Here is a 17337-nt window from a genome sequence, read left to right as displayed (position 1 = left end):
ATTATTATTATTATTATTATTATTATTATTATTATTATTAATAATAATAATAATAATAATAATAATAATAATAATATGCCTCAGATACAGCAAAGATTTTTTTTGTCCTTTCTATAGTAATGGTTCTGGGAGGAGAGGAGCCACGCCAGAATGACCCAACTTGTCCCTTTCCCACAGCCCTAGCACAACAAAGGCTCCATCAGTGCCCAGGGCAAAATAGCAAATGTGGAATTATCTGTATTCCCTTGCTGTGGGGAAAATGAGGACCTGAATTTGATCAGGTCTGGGACAGCCCTGGCCCAGCAATGACATCATGTGAAACCAGGAATTTGCCCCACTACCAAATGAGCAGTGAGGCAGGGCAAATGCCTCGTGTGGAAAAGGTCCAACTGATGTATCTTCATTCTTGTTCAACTAGTTCACAGGGCTGGCAAGGGAAGACCTGAGAGATCCAAATCCCATATTATGAAAAGTTGAAAATTAAAATACAAATCATTCAAGCTTCTTCCTTCTGGGTAAAATGTGAAGCCAATTTAAGTATGGATGACTTTCTTTCTTTCTTTCTTTCTTTCTTTCTTTCTTTCTTTCTTTCTTTCTTTCTTTCTTTCTTTCTTTCTTTCTTTCTTTCTTTCCTTCCTTCCTTCCTTCCTTCCTTCCTTCCTTCCTTCCTTCCTTCCTTCCTTCCTTCCTTCCTTCCCTGCCTTCCTTCCCTGCCTTCTTGGTGAAATATATTAGTGACCAAACCCTAACTTTTGTGTTCAAGGCCTGCGGTGTCGTCTGGACTCCCCCTGGAAACATTTGCCAGATGTTTGATATCAGTGGCTGGATGGCTCAGGCAGAGCCACCTGAAACTCAACCCCTCCAAGATGGAGGTCCTGTGGCTGGGGAGATGAGGGTGGGACCAGTAAGCATGCCTCCCATGCCTGGAATGGGTGCAATTGACACCTGCACCAACCGCTAGGAATTTGATCTTCGATGCCTCCCTCTCCATGGAGGCTCAAGTCACACAGGAAGCCCGCATGGCATTTTTTCATCTGCACCGAGAACAGCTACTAGTGTCCTACCTGTCCTCTGGATCATCTGGCTAGTGATCCATGCAATGGTCACTTCCAGGCTAGACTACTGTAATTTGCTCTACACGGGCCTATCCTTAGCTTTGACCCAAGGGTCCTCACTGGGACATCTTGATGGGCCCACATTCAGCGAGTGCTTCGTCTTCTGCACTGGTTACCAGTCTGTTTCTGGATCAAGTTTAAGGTATTGGTTTTAACCTTTAAGGCTATACACGGCTTGGGCCCTACATATCTGCGGGACTGCTTGTCTGCCTATGCCCCCCACAGGGCACTCCATTATATGGGTATGAATGAGCTGGTCATCTTGGGCCCCCGGGACATTCACCTGGCCTCAGCCTGGTGGAATGAGTTCCCGGAGAAGCTAAGGGCCCTGCTGGAGTTATCAGCTTTCTGCAGGGCCTGTAAGACGAAGCTCTTCCGCCAGGTGTATGGTTGAGTCTGGGCTGAGGTCCCGAAGTTATCATCAGTGGATCCCCTAGAATTAGAACAAGACACTCACTCCTAAGGAAAGAACTCTGACTGCTGCTGGACAAGGGAGAAGAGATATCATAGAACTGCCATCTTTTAATGTATTGGGAACTTCACAGAATCACAGAGTTGGAAGGGGCCATACAGGCCATCTATTCCAACCCCCTGCTCATCGCAGGATCAGCCCTAAGCATCCTAAAGCATCCAGGAAAAGTGTGTATCCAACCTTTGCTTGAAGACTGCCAGTGAGGGGGAGCTCACCACCTCCTTAGGCAGCCTATTCCACTGCTGAACTACTCTGACTGTGAAAAATTTTTTCCTGATATCTAGCCTATATCGTTGTACTTGAAGTTTAAACCCATTACTGCGTGTCCTCTCCTCTGCAGCCAACGGAAACAGCATCCTGCCCTTCTCCAAGTGACAACCTTTCAAATACTTAAAGAGGGCTATCATGTCCCCTCTCAACCTCCTTTTCTCTAGGCTGAACATTCTCAAGTCCCTCAACCTATCTTCATAGGGCTTGGTCCCTTGGCCCCAGATCATCTTCGTCGCTCTCCTCTGTACCTTTTCAATTTTATCTACGTCCTTCTTGAAGTGAGGCCTCCAGAACTGCACACAGTACTCCAGGTGTGGTCTGACCAGTGCCGTATACAATGGGACTATGACATCTTGTGATCTTGATGTGATGCCCCTGTTGATACAGCCCAAAATGCCATTCGCCTTTTTTACCGCTGCATCACACTGCCTGCTCATGTTTAGTTTACAATCCACAAGTACCCCAAGGTCTCGTCCACACACAGTATTACCTAGAAGTGTATCCCCCATCCAGTAGGCATGCTTTTCATTTTTCTGACCCAGATGCAGAACTTTACACTTATATTTATTAAATTGCATCTTGTTCTCATTTGCCCATTTTTCCATTGTGTTCACATCTCGTTGAACTCTGTCTCTATCATCCGGAGTATTTGCCAGCCCTCCCAATTTGGTGTCATCTGCAAACTTGATGAGTAGTCCCTCCACCACCTCATCTAGATCATTAATAAATATGTTAAAAAGTACCGGGCCAAGCACCGAGCCCTGAGGTACCCCGCTACTCACTTCTCTCCAGTCTGATGAAACACCATTGACAACAACTCTTTGAGTGCAGTTCTCTAACCAAGTCCCTATCAACTTAACTATCTGAAAATTCAGATTGCAGTCCTTCAACTTATCCATCAGAACATCATGGGGAACCTTGTCAAAACCTTTACTAAAATCCAAGTAAATGACATCAACCGAATTTCCCCAATCCAGCAAACTTGTTACTTGGTCAAAAAAGGAAACCAGGTTGGTCTGGCAGGACCTGCTGGAGACAAATCCATGCTGACTTCCTTGGATCACCAAATTGTCCTTCAGATGTTTGCAGATCGCTCCCTTTAATATCTGCTCCATTATCTTACCCACAACAGAGGTCAGACTCACTGGTCTGTAGTTTCCCGGGTCATCCTTCCTCCCTTTTTTGAAGATCGGAATAATGTTTGCTCTCTTCCAATCCTCCGGGACGTCTCCAGTTCTTAAAGAGGTTCCGAAGATGATGGACAAGGGCTGTGCAAGTTCTCTGGAAAGTTCTTTCAGTACTCTCGGGTGCATTTCATCCAGACCAGGGGATTTGAACTCATCCAGTGCAGCTAAATGTCTCTCAACAACCTCTCTATCCATGTTAACCTGCCACCCAGACACTATCTCTTGGCTATTGCCATCTCTAGATGGGCCTAAACCCTTTGACCTTTGGGAAAAAACAGATGTAAAATAGGCACTAAGCCTTTCTGCTTTCTCTGCATCCTCCGTTAGAGTTTGTCCATCCGCACCCAACAGTGGGCCTATTGCCTCCTTTACTTTACGTTTGCTCCTCACATAACTGAAAAATCTTTTCTTGTTACAATGGGCTTCCCTGGCCAATCTTAGCTCACTCTCAGCTTTGGCCTATCTGATGATTGATCTACGGTGCCTAGTAACCTGTAGGTACTCTTCTTTAGAGCTCTGTCCTTCCCTCCATTTCTTGATCATTTTCTTTTTCTTTCTTAGTTCCTCTTGAAGTTCTCTGTTCATCCAAATAGGCTTCTTAGAGCTCCTGCAGTGTTTTCATCTTTCTGGGATAGTCATTGATTGAGCATGCAATAGCTCTTGTTTGAGTAACTTGTGGGCTGGGTGGTTTTATTCTTGATATTTTATTCTTTTATTGTAAACCGCCACAAGTCTTTGAGAGCAGCGGTATGTAAGTCAAAATATAAATAAATCTGCGAGCAGTAACAATGATCAGTCCATAGTGGTACTCTCCTATTAGATGTGCACAGTACTATAAAAGGAACTTTTTCACTGTCTAGCTTATCCATTATAGTCTAAAACTAGAACAATGACTAATCAGAGAAAATATTAATGACTCACTGATGCCTCTAGAAGAAAGTGAAATGTACAGACACTATTAAAGTGGGATAAAATGCCTTTTCCCATCACTGGGCTCATCACCATTGGGGAAAAAGCTAATCTTTGCCCTACCAACAATAACTCTTATCATAATGCTACACCTTCAGCCATAATATATTGATTGATTGATTTATACCCTGCTCTTCCCGGCAATGCCAGCTAGTGGCAGCTTACAACATTGTTATATAAAATATATACAACAGCAATTAAAATCACAATAAAACAAACCTACTCACTGTGTGGCACTCTCAGTACATCTCGATTTCCAGTTTCCAGGGTGGATATCCACATACAGGGAGTCCAAAGGTGTTAATCAAGCCGTCCAGATGTTAATTGGCCCCAACTAAATGCCTGATGGAAGAGCTCCATCTTCTAGGCCAGTGGTCCCCAACCACCGGGCTGTGGCCCGGTTCCATGAATGCCCCGGCACCGGGCCATGAAGGCCCCGGCAACGGGTCGTGGCTCCCACTCCCCCCCCCCCCCCGCAGTGAGAAACTTTCCAGGCCACAAGCATATCGGCCGCCAAAGTGGCCGATTAGCTTGCAGTCCGGCAAGCTTCTTTTTTTTGGGGGGGGGGGAAGGGAAGCAGGGCCGCCGGCGCAAACGCACATGGGAGATGTCCAAGAGGTCCAAGGCCCAGCCCTGGGTCTTGGAGCATTCTTGGCAGCAGTGGGGCAGAACTAGAAAGCTGGGAGACGTGTGGACGCCTCCAGCAGGGCTCTGAGGGATGCCGAACTCCTGCTACGACAGGTAAGGAAGGGAAAAGAGTAGGGGGTGTGTCTGAGAGGGGGGGAACCAGGTGGGAGAGGTAGGTGGGAGAGGCAAGAGGAGGGGGGAAGTAGTGTGTGTGTCTGTGCGTGCATGAGAGGGAGGGGGCCAGGACCATGGAGTCCCACAGCAGGTGTGTGTTCCACATACACGTGATAGTTGGATTCTCACTAGATTTTTTGGTCTTTAAGAATGACTTCCAATGATTTATATGGGGGGAAATATAGGAGCTGTAACTTAAAAAAATCATGTGAGGAGAAAACAACTTTTAACCACTTTCCCAGATGCTGTTCACTCCAGTATTGTGCAACAGTCATGTCCATATTCAATATGTATAATGAAGTTCTGAGAACTTCTCCCACGAATTCTGAAGGTATCATCTGGTGAGCAGGGCAGTAGTCCCAATCAGAAATGAAACAATACTGAGAATCAGGCCACTGAACTAGCCCCCAAATAACCAATCCACTCGGCTTCTGCTTATGGTGAGACAAAATATGTTACCCTTTTTTCACTTGTTTATACTTGTTCTCACAATAGTTCATGAAGCTACACAGCAAAAATAAACAAATGGGCTCATAACAACAACAACAGCAACATCAACATTTCTTATTTATTCTAGGCCAGACTGACCAGGGATTTTTTTGGGGGGGGGAATCTGTGAGTGGGCAGGTAGTTGTCAGTTTGCTGCATTCTGCAGGGGCTTGGACTAGATGAACCTGGAGCTCACTTCCCTTATAATTCTATTATTAATAAATGTTTTCTGTACCCTGCTTTTTATTACTTGAAGGAGTCTGGAAGCAGCTTACAATACCTACACTTCCTCTCCCCACAACAGACACCCTGTAAAGTAGGTGGGGCTGAGAACTGTGACTGGCTCAAAGTCACCCAGCTGGATGCATGTGGAGAACTGGGAAATCAAACTCAGTTCTCCAGATTAGAGGGTGCCACTCATAACCACAACACCAAGATGGCTCTCACCATGAGGGGACGAAAGGCTCCTGCCTGCCTCCCTGCCAGAAGATTTTTTGAGTGAAAACCATATGTGGGGTATAATTTACTTATTTTGCTGCTCTTGTGCACAGATACTCCACATGGAACAGCAAAATTAGTAAAAAAAATAACTCCCCCACAGAAGCCTTTCTTTTCCCACGGTGCTATTCTGAGCCAATTTGGGCCTTTTTATTTTAAAGAAGTAGTTCCCTGTAGGCCTTACATAGTCTGGGCACTGCATACCTACAGGACTGCCTTTCCCAGTATGTTCACTGGATGATCTACAAATATAAATATATTGGTGATCCCTGGCCTTGACCAGAGCAAAGGCTTTTTCAGTCCTGGCTCCCACCTGGTAGAATGAGCTACCAACTGACATTTGGGCCCTGAGGGAACTAGCGAAGGGTCTGTAAAACAGTGTTCTTCTGCCAGGCCAACAGCTGAGGACAAAACAGATAGCAACTATCGGCCTTTCTCTGCTTCTCCAAAATTCAACAAGAGGAAAATGGAGCTTATACACATCCCAGTAGGAGGAAGATACAGTGGGCCAAATGACTTCAGTGTTAGCAAGGGAATGACCTTTCAGTGATGGTAAAAGGACAGGGGGAGGGGACATTCAAAGGAATCTGTAAGTTTCTGAATTACCTTTGGAGTGGAAGTGAAACAAGGGGGAAATCGGCGCAAAAACACTCTGAAAAAATGCGGGGAAACAGTGACCAGAATGACAAAGAAAACCTGACAGACATGCAAGGGGAAATACTCAGGCATAATAGGTCTGTCTTGCGTTTGTATCTACATCTACAACAGTGAATAATGAAGAAAGCTACATACCTCTGTTGTTGAAAATGTGCAAATATGTCTTTCCACTGTTTATGTTCTTCTACAGTGCTTTTAACAATAATCTTTTTTTTATCTATGGATTCCCGGTGACCCCTCCAGCCATCAAGTCTCAATAAGCCTTTAGTTAAAGATGTATGCTGAGTACTGAAGCCGTGAATAAATCTACGTTCTACTGTCTTTGTCTCTTTGTTTTCTAAAAATTTAACATACTTTCGTCTGATTTTTCTAATTAATGTTGCTCTTTCCTCTTGCTGTTCTTTCAAAAAATCACGCACTACAAACTTTTCCTGTTCATATTTCTTCTGAAGATCCTCTATTCTTTTCTCAGTTAACTGATATGTGTAGTCTTTTGCTGCATTTTGAGAAATCTGCATCTGCATAACTTCTCGCTCTTTTCTAAGCAAACTGTCCAATTTCTGATTCTCCCAGTATGCTTTATCAATAGCACACAAAGGGCGAAGCCTTATAGATCCATACGCTCTAACAAAGGCCCTCTTCTCAATGCTACCTGGATCATGCATGGGCTTAATTTCTGGAAGTGGTTTCTTAAAAAAGTGCAAGTCATACACATTATCAAAAATGTACTTCTCTCTCTCTCGATAATCTTGCAGTTCAACAGTCTTGGAATAGAGAGGTGTTTTAGATATTGAAAGCTTAAACTGATTTGCCATCTCCTTTTCACCTTCTGTTTTAATTTGTTTCCGATCCAGGAAATCTAACATACAATAGTAAAATGTTACAGTTAATATTCTCTCAAATGCTTTATTTATTCACTTTTACATTATGATGGTAACAGCATAGAATAGTGTACTTGAGGTCAGTCTGCTCCACATGGATGCTTTAAGCTTATCCTATACTGAGCAGGGGGTTGGATTAGATGGCTTATTTGGCTCCTTCCAATTCTAAACTTCAATGATTCTATGACTAAAGAGCCACAAGACTACGTTTTGCTCAGCTAGCCTTGGCATTAAGTTACTTGCACTTTCCCCAACATATCCATCAACTGTGTAAGATTATTTACCCCGCGTTTTTACCCTGTATCTGATGACAGATTAAAGCTACAAAGCCCACTTCTTTCATAATTGGTCATTTTGTTCAGTAGATCAGAAAGTAAATCTGAGGGGCAGATGTGGTGGGTGAGTTGGAAGTACTACTTCCGATGCAAGTCAGTGACTGAATCCAACAATAACTAAAATAAGTGCATTACATTTAATTTCTGTTTTCTGAGATGCAATTTGCACACTGTTCACTTTATTCTTCCTATATTTGATAACATAGTTTTTAAACTATCCTGTATTTTAAAAACATAAATATAAAATAGCATTCAGAGAGAATATACCACTTTTATACAAGATATGTGGCACAATCATTTCCTCAATGCTCCTCTCTGCAGCTACAGCACAATATCCGTTTAAGTGTGTCAGCCTGATAGAGGCATCATTTCCTTACTCAGAGGAACCAGAATGCTTTCTTGACATTATTTATGTACACAAAAAAGGATGGATGCAGAAGGCACTTTTTCCAAGCAAGGGTAATTTTTGCCATTTTCCTTACACATATACTGCAGGAACCCTGGTTGCTAAAGTCAGAAGGAAAGGCCTGTTCCACTCACTGTCCTTTGGATCCCACCTCAAATCTGCTGTATACATTGCTTACTGATAGGGAGTAGTACCTGAATAAGGTAAGTGTGCATGTTTATTGGTATAATTACTGACAATGGGCTAGAAGAGTGTGAACAAGCTGTTGCTTAATCCAAACAGAGGTTCTCTTGGTTAGTAGAAAGACCAGGGACTTCAGATTTCGCCTATCTTGTATGAGGCTGTACTTCCCTTGAAAAGCCAGGTTCACAGCTTAGAAGTACTAAAAGAACTTGCAGATGTCATCTCTGAACCTCTGTGCATTATTTTTGACACTTCTTGTCGAACAGGTGAGGTGCAAATCGATTGGAGGTGGGAAAATGTTGTCCCCATCATCAAGAAAGGGAAAAAGGAGGATCCGGGTAATTATCGACCCGTCAGCTTGACATCTGTAGCTGGCATAATTTTGGAACAAATAATCAAACACTCAGTCCTTGAGCAGCTGGAATTGAGAGCTGTGATTTCTAAGACTCAGCACGGGTTTCGCAAGAACAATTCATGTCAGACAAACCTTATCTCTTTTTTTGAGAAAGTGACTACCTTGCTGGATCTGGGGAATGCTGTGGACATAGTTTATCTGGATATCAGTAAAGCTTTTGATAAGATTCCACATGATATTCTTGTTCACAAGTTGGTAAAATGTGGTATGGATCCTAATTCTGTCAGGTGAATCAATAACTGGTTGACAAATCATACCCAGAGGGTACTTGTTAATTGTTCAGCATATTCTTGGAAAAGAGTGACAAGTAGAATACCCCAAGGATCTGCCCTGGGGCCTGTGTTGTTCAACGTATTTATAAATGATATGGATGTTGAATTAGAGGGGATACTTATTAAATTTGCAGATGATACTAAACTGGGAGGGGTAGCAAACACAACTGAAGACAGCAACAGAATACAGGATGATCTTGATAGGTTCAAGAAGTGGGCTAAACTGAATAAAATGAAGTTCAATAGGGACAAATGTAAAGTTCTGCATTTATGTAGGAAAAACCAAATACACCAATATAAGATGGGGGAGATTTGTCTTGGCAGTAGCATATGCGAAAAGGATCTAGGAGCCTTAGTAGACCATACATTGAACATGAGTCAGCAGTGTGACTCAGTGGCTAAAAAGGCAAATGGGATTTTGGGCTGTATCAAATGGAGTATCGTGTCCAGATCACGGGCAGTGATGGTACCGTTTTACTCTGCTCTGGTTCGGCCTCATTTGGAGTACTGTGTTCAGTTTTGGGCACCCCAATTGAAGAGAGATGTTGATAAACTGGAACGTGTATAGAGGAGGGCAACAAAGATGATGAGGGGTTTGATGAACAAGACATATGAAGAAAGGTTGGGGGAGCTTGGTCTGTTTAGCCTAGAGGGGAGATGACTGAGAAGGGATCTGATAACCATCTTCAAGTATTTAAAATGGTGCCATATGGAGGATGGAGCAGAATTCTTCTTTCTTGCCCCAGAGAGACAGACCAGAGCCCATGAGATGAAATTAATTCAAAAGAAATTCCATCTAAACATCCAAAAGAAGTTCCTGACAGAGTGGTTTCTCAGTGGAAGAGGCTTCCTCGGGAGATGGTGGGTTTTCCATCTTTGGAAAATTTTTAACGGAGGCTAGATAGCCATCTGACGGAGGGGCTGATTCTCTGAAGGCAAAGGGGTGGCAGGTTACAGTAGATGAGCAATTGGGATGTGAGTGTCCTACATAGTACAGGGGGTTGGACTAGATGACCCATGAGGTCACTTTGTGCAGCAGTGGCCCACTCTCTCTTCAAAATTAAGCCCTCTTCAAAGTAAATTTCCTCAACAGCATTTTAGAAGCAGTATAACCTCACCCGTTCTAAACCTCCTCCTACCAGCTATACTGGCCCTGTTCATCAAAGGTTTACTGCAAGACTCACCATTCTTTATCATGCATGGCATACTTTTGCTTTCAATAAACTTGATTAGTAACAGTTCAAAGCAACTGAACAAAACGGTTCTATAATAATCCTAATCAAATGAGACAAAACATTACATTTAAACAACCCATTTAACAAAATCCATTACTGGGTGTTGCCAGAGGAGATGCAGGATGAAAATTAATAAAGATAAACCATACTTGGGATCATGAAGAAATATCCCAGTAGCACACAAGGATTGTTAGCAAAGATGGGAGAAGTAATCCATAACAGAAGCAGAAGAATGAAGACCCAGAAAAAAGGCACACAGCAATTGGAACACTAGCAACATTGCAATGCTATTGTAAATAATCGGTTTAAGTTATTTGAATAAATGTTTCTCTTGGCTGCCAAAATATGAAGTTTAGCATGTCACAATCAACCATATGCTGTATGTCTTCAGAATGCAGTATGCAAAACTGACACTAAAATGATTGGAAGCAGTGCAGTTGCAAATGAAAATGTTAGATATAATAAATTTTTTTCCATAGAGTTCAGCTCAACACAATAGTAAGAGATTGCTAAGCATCAGAGTAGTCTAGCACATTTGTATGCATAGAATTTCCTCATCATTAACACAACATAAAAGATTAATAATAAAATTCACATTACACATCAGTAGAAATCTTTATGGTCCACAATGTTAATAAAAATAAATGAAAATTATAATGTGGAAAGACATCTACAGAGTACTCATGACAATTTTGTCAGTTTGAATTTTATTAAACTACTGACTTTGGAATAAGCAATATAGCCTAAATATACTTTCATGGGCCCCTGAAATCCTAAAATTCCAACTTCTTGTCTTTTCTTATATTTTTTAATCCTTTTAAAATAAAAATGATGATTTCATCCTGATTTTATGGATGGAGCACAAAGGAAGTAACATTTTATCCCAGATGTTATTTTGTTCTCCTTGACTTCCTCAATGCTCTCCCTGTATCCTTATTCTTAATCCTAACCTAACCTCCCCAATTTCTCTTAATTCCATTATAGACTTTATAAGTGCCATTTCATTGAATACTAGGGTCAGGATAGAAAGGAATTATTTAAGAAATGAATTCATTTACCACCAGCAAAAATAAAATTTGCATAAACAAGCAAGTCAAGAACTTCATGTACACTTATTAATACTCTTAATACAGCCAGCTTCTTTGCTCAGTCTCACCCAATTCTCCTCTTATTATAGCCCCTGTCCCATAAGGCTTTTGTCTATGAAGGCCCCACGATTCCCCAAACAGCCTTTTTGGGTGGTTAAATGAGATTGCTTCTTTCTTATTTCACCAGTGGAAAACCTGGATGGAGCCAACTTTCTGTACTTCCACTGTGAATTTTTGAAAAGACTAGGCACCACAATGACATTTCCAGGCACCATAATGACATAGCACCAGGAATCTGCTGAGTCATAGACATTATGACTGAACCATAGACAATATTGCTAAAATACATGATCCTTCTCCAATAGAAATGATCAACATCTATCAACATTTTGTTTAACACTTCATTTTGGGGTTATACAGGAAATATGGCACCTATGAGGAAACTACTATTATATGAGTTTAATACAACCATAAAGAAATAAAACACATTACAAGGCCCTATTGTACTAATCTTTGACCGCTCCTCGCGGAGCGGAAGAAATAAAACAGTTAGGGCTCTGAGGGCGGGCTCTGTCCGGGATGAGGAAGGGTGCCGATAGGCCCCTTCCCCTGGACTGACAAGCGGAGGGCCCAATCGGGAGGCGCAAAGCGGCCAACAACCAATTGGGAGGTGCGAGGTGCCTCCCAACCCGCCCCACCTCCCACGAGAGCGAACCTTCGCTCCACGGCGGCCATTACTCAGCTGGCCGCCGAGAGTGAAGGTAGGCCCGCTGGCCCCCGCCCTCTACCCCACAACGGGTCCCCAGACCCCTTGCTGAGCCTCCCCCCCGCCCTCTGCGAGCCACGGAGCAACCTCCCTAGGGCCTGGGGAGCGTTTTTTCAAGTAGGGCCGTCCTGAAAAACGCTCCCCAGACCCCGGGGAAGGCGATCCGCGGCTTGCAGAGCCACGGAGCGCGCTCCCCAGGCCTGGGGAGCGTTTTTTCCACATCGAGCCGCCCAGACAAACGCTCCCCAGGCCCCGGAGAAGGCGCTCCGCCCTCCCCATGGCCTGGGGAGCATTTTTGCAAGTTGGGGGGGGAGGGAAAACGCTCCCCGGGCCCCGGAAAAGGAGTCCTCTCCGGGGCCCGGGGAGCGTTCTTGCAGCGCTGGAAGCTCCAGACCCGGCCTGGAGCCTGCCGGCCCCGTCGCCCTTCCTGCGTTGCGCCTGCCCCTGCTGCCTTCTCCCCAACCCTCCATGTGCCCATTTTTAAAAATGGGCTTTGTCCCTAGTCATTAATATAATACCACAGTTTCCACAAATGTTACAGTGAAATTACCTTCTTTCACTCTAACAAAATATGACTGGAAACACTGTCCTAAGACATGGCCCAAAATGGTTCAGGATGAGAACTAAATCTTATGCCAGTACATCTCCAAGTTGTATCAGAATTGTGTTGTAACTATGCCAATGTAGATCTGGGTAGTATCAGGGGTCCGACAGGGCAGTCCTCTTTCTCATCCCTGCATCTGTAGATCCACCACAGATATAGTATTACTAGAATGGGCTTTAAAAGGCCCACCCTCCGCGGCCACCCAACACACCCGGCAGCCCAGCAAGGCGGTGGGTGTGTTCGGTGGGCCCCAAAGAAGCCATCCCTGGCCCCCTGCCTGCTGGCGAGTCCGCAGCTTCCGCGAGGCCCGCTAAGCACCCCTGCCACCTCTGTGAGGTGGCAGGTGTGCTTGGAGGGGCGGGGGCTGGCTAGAACTCTGGCCTGTCCTGGTGAGGGCCCAATCAGAAGGCGTGAAGTTCCTTCCTATTGGGACCTCATCCAACTGGCTAGAACTCTGGTCTGTCCTGGTGAGGGCCCAATCAGAAGAAGCGAAGCGCCTTCCGATTGGGCCCTCACCCAAACAGGCCCCACTCATTCTCCGCCCTCCAGCCCCTTAGCAAAATATGATACCGCTCACTGAGCGGTTAAAGATATCACTAAACACCCTGGTGCAGCCCACAGACAGCGATACAATTAGAAAAATAAAATCCTCCAGGACACTTCCCATCCTGACCCCAAACACTGGACTTATAGTGCTAACTAACATTATAGTCAGTCGTATCTCTCCTCAAAAGCAAGCCACAGCCTCTGTAGCACTCAATAACCGCTCCCTCAGCACCATGTAAATTCCACACAGGAACTAAGATGCTCAGGTAAGCTCAGTTAGTACCCCCAGAAGGAACACTTAGCACAAAGTACCCAAGGGAGAGAATATTTGAGGAATTTTTTGGGTTAGTGTTTAAAAAAAGAATAAAAAGAAAAAAAAAACAGTAGTATTACCAAGAGGACATACTATCAAGCAATATGATAATTGTAAGATAACAAAATGCACACAGATCTACAAAAAAACAAACACATTTTTCTAGGAGGGTTACAGGCAATAGAATGATAATTCCCTGGTAAAGAGAGCCTGGCTTAATCATTTGTCTTGAAAACTATGTGATAACCATATTGGAAACAATACTGATGGTAACTTGATGCATTTTTTTTCACTCTCAAGTATCACAGCTAATGTTTATGCAACCATGAATTATTTATATTCTTTTATTTCAAAAATACATCAATTGCATAAGGCTCCTCCCAGTTACACACTACAGATTTTAAAATTCTGCTTTTGTACATTTTTCTCTTGTATTTGTAATCCTAAATCGACCCAATTCTTCCCATGTTCAAAACCAAGAATACACTCTATGACCGATTATGCACGGGGCAAGAACCCCAGGATGGCAGCAGCAGGGCAGCCCTGATTACAAACGACGCTGCCGCCATCCCAGCCCTGGCCCAGCGCAGCGCCCCAGAAGACCCATGGCAAGGGAACGTGGAATTTCCCACATTCCCTGGGATGCTGAGGGTGCCAGCAGGGGCTGGGTTGGGCCAGCACCGTGCACTATCGGCACAGCCAGGCCTGCTGCCATGTACAATGGGTCTATGTGAACATTTGGCCATAGCTGTAGTAACATTATGAGACTGAACATTTATGTGGTGAATGCAATAGCATTAAGATAAAGTTAATATATTTTTGACTGACAGTAGATGAATAGCAAATATAATTATTAGAATAGCCAACAGTCATATATAAATCTAAATAAATCTAAATAAATAAATAATATAGAAATGCCATTTATAGATAGTTCCTAAAATATCCTTAGAAACATCAGCAGCTGTTCAGCCTATAGGTATGTTTCAATACATGTTCTACCTGTCTTTGGTAACCTTTTTGATTCTTTTTGTTTTATCCTTTTTTTCTCTTCAAATCTGAGTACTGCTGAGAGAACAGGTTGTCTTAATCCTTTCAGATATAAATGAAGCTCCTTAAGATCATTCACATTTGAAACCTGTTAGAATAAACATTTCATCTATCAGACATATAGCAATACCCATTCACTAAAATTCTTCCACCATTAATATGTGATTTTGCTATATTTACCAGCAATAAATGTATTCATTTAATGCTGCTGTTAAAAAGTAAGCTAATTTACCTGTCCCCCCCCCCCAATTCCACCTTTCTTAAGGGATGATTTGTGTCTCTAAACAGCATCAGTATTTGCCTGGAGGAGTAAATAGTTGTTCCATCCTCACACCTCTGTGCTCCTTGAATAAATTCCACCTTTTAGACTAAACAGCCCCTTCACTCATCATCTGTTACATTAAGAAGCATTTCTCCACAGTTTGTTGATGACAAGGGCACCTTAGCTTTATCTGGGCAAACAACAGATTTCAGTCAGAGCAAAGGTTTTTGCTATTTTGGGGGCATTTTAAAATTATGATAGTGGTGACTAAGCTGAAGCCCATGAATAGACATGTTTAGGACAGACAGCTTTAGTTAAAGTGAGATTGATCTGCTTTAATAAAGAAATAGCAGCTTATGGGTGTTTTGTTTCTATGTCAATTAGGTTAACAGCCATTAGCATCCGTTACCATTAGACTACTCTCTTATTTGAAAAAATAATCATATGAATACTTGCCAAATAGAACCAGCTATTGGCTACTGTGTGGATATTTGCTGGAAACACCTTGTTAGAGGAGAAATACTCACAATTTTATTGGTTACAGCTAGACAGAGCCTTGGTGCAGTAGAGGGCAACCATTCCTGGCAACAGAAAGCCTCCCAATGAATAAATCACACAACAGCCTGCCTACTGGGGGACACCATGGAATGGCAGGATGAAGGGTTCCACATGGATCCAGGCCACTATGTGGTTCCCTCTGCCTCTTGATAATGGACATGCCTCAACAAACACAAAGCTAGACATTTCCCTTGCAAGTCCTCACCACAAAAACCCTGAAGGCAATCCCCCAAAATAGAGGAAATGGGCAAAAATGTACCTGCCCCCATGTTGATACCACTAGAATGCAGTTGTAACAATGAGAAAAAAATGGTAACATACTATGCACCAGTAAAGTAAAAAAACTGACTCAGCACAACTGTTACACTGTAATAAAGGGAGGAATGGATAGGGAAAGCCACAAGACTGACTGAACCTGGTGGCGTCAAGACGAGAACAAGCTGACAGTGACTCAAAATAAAGGTTTTTCAAGAAATAAATTATGGAGCCAGAACGTGCCCTGGTGTAATGCTAGTTTTTGAAGGGAATTCTTCATCAGTGGCTTAATATGCAGTATAATGTTTTCCTAGTATTGGTCCAATATAATGTAACCTACATTTATCACTTTGACCATCACAGTCATGCAACAGAATGTGGGAACTAAGGAGCCATGGACAATGCCTACAATACTAGGATAACATTTTATTTTATTTATTTATTTAGATTTCTATACCGCCAATTTCTTTGCAGCTCTGCATTATACTGCATTATACTGCATGTTAAGCCACTGAGGAAGAATTCCCTCCGAAAACTAGCATTACACCAGGGCTCGTTCTGGCTCCATAATTTATTTCATTAAAAATCTTTATTTTGAGCCACTGTCAGCTTGTTCTCATCTTAGCGCATTCTGCAGCTGATTGGTCTTTGCTTCTCATCTTGAACCAGGTGGCATGGCAGGGGCCCTTAGTATCTAGACCAGCCAGCTCCAAAGAAAACCTCCCTCCCCAAAGTCTTCCAGATTGAATCCCCACCCCCCCAGTCAAGCCATGTTTGTTGGACAAACTGGAAAAAGCAACTGAGACCTGGAGGTGTAACAGAGGTATCCCAAGTTTCACCAAGACATGATATCAGCTGCAGAAGGCTGAGAAACCACTGCATCAGTTTTCCTCTTCCTCCCATGGACTTGCAAAAGGGACATAAGGTAAGTCTGGGGCACCTGCTTCTGGGTTTTAGAGCTTTTAATGAAGTGTATTTATAACTAAGATACTGTCAAGATGTTCTTGAGGGGGAAAGCAGCTGAAAAAGGAAAGTCTTAATGGAATTGTTGAAAAGTCTGTTTCTGAATTTCATAGTCAGAATATGATGCCTTAAAATCAGAGCCACAGGCCACCATCACAACAAGCAGTAGCAGATGTTGCCTCCCCAGCTGAATTGATTTTGTGTCAGTTTAAAATATATCATTACAATTCCTAGTGATGAACAAGATTTTTCCCTTTATTATGTTCAAGATGACACAGATTATTGTCAAATTGCTTTAATAATATTTGTTCTTATTTTGGGATATAATTTAGACATGTCAACATTTAAACTCATTCCTCAAGTTTCTCCAAGCAAACTGCCAGCTAAACTATTATTTTTGATCTACAAAAAAATAATAAAAAGCATCAATTAAGATTAAAGAAAATAATGCAGGCTTTTAAAATTCCATTTATATGATTGCATCTGTTAAATCAAATTTATATTTGCTCTTTTCATTTCATAAATCATTGTTATTCATTTTAATGGTACTATACTGACTACCAAAGAAGTAATGATTCATAAAGCAGCTGATTTGCCTCAGCTATCTACATTACATATCTTTAGTAACACAATTCAGTTTCTTCACATTGCCACTGATGATACCAGAGAAAACACATCTCAGTAGCTCCTGCACTGCTTCTAATTCAGACTGACATTCTGCAGGTGACAAGTCCTTATGAACTATTTTGC

General features: G+C 42.7%; 1 protein-coding gene across 2 annotated transcripts in view; it reads right to left on the bottom strand.

Moving 5' to 3' along the window:
- LRRIQ3 (leucine rich repeats and IQ motif containing 3) overlaps nucleotides 1-17337 on the bottom strand; it is a 44728-nt gene that overhangs the window by 2919 nt on the left and 24472 nt on the right. For both annotated transcript variants that reach the window (XM_077333334.1, XM_077333335.1), the window contains 2 exons: nucleotides 14502-14637; nucleotides 6594-7317 (listed from right to left, as the gene is read on the bottom strand). In XM_077333334.1, the coding sequence (XP_077189449.1) occupies nucleotides 6594-7317; nucleotides 14502-14637 (860 nt within the window). The remainder of the gene's footprint in view (nucleotides 1-6593; nucleotides 7318-14501; nucleotides 14638-17337) is intronic.

Source organism: Paroedura picta, chromosome 4 (assembly GCF_049243985.1).
Source record: "Paroedura picta isolate Pp20150507F chromosome 4, Ppicta_v3.0, whole genome shotgun sequence".
In the NCBI taxonomy this organism is placed as follows: domain Eukaryota; kingdom Metazoa; phylum Chordata; class Lepidosauria; order Squamata; family Gekkonidae; genus Paroedura; species Paroedura picta.
The sequence above is the reverse complement of the archived record's forward strand: the minus strand, read 5'-3'. Positions and strand labels throughout refer to the sequence as shown.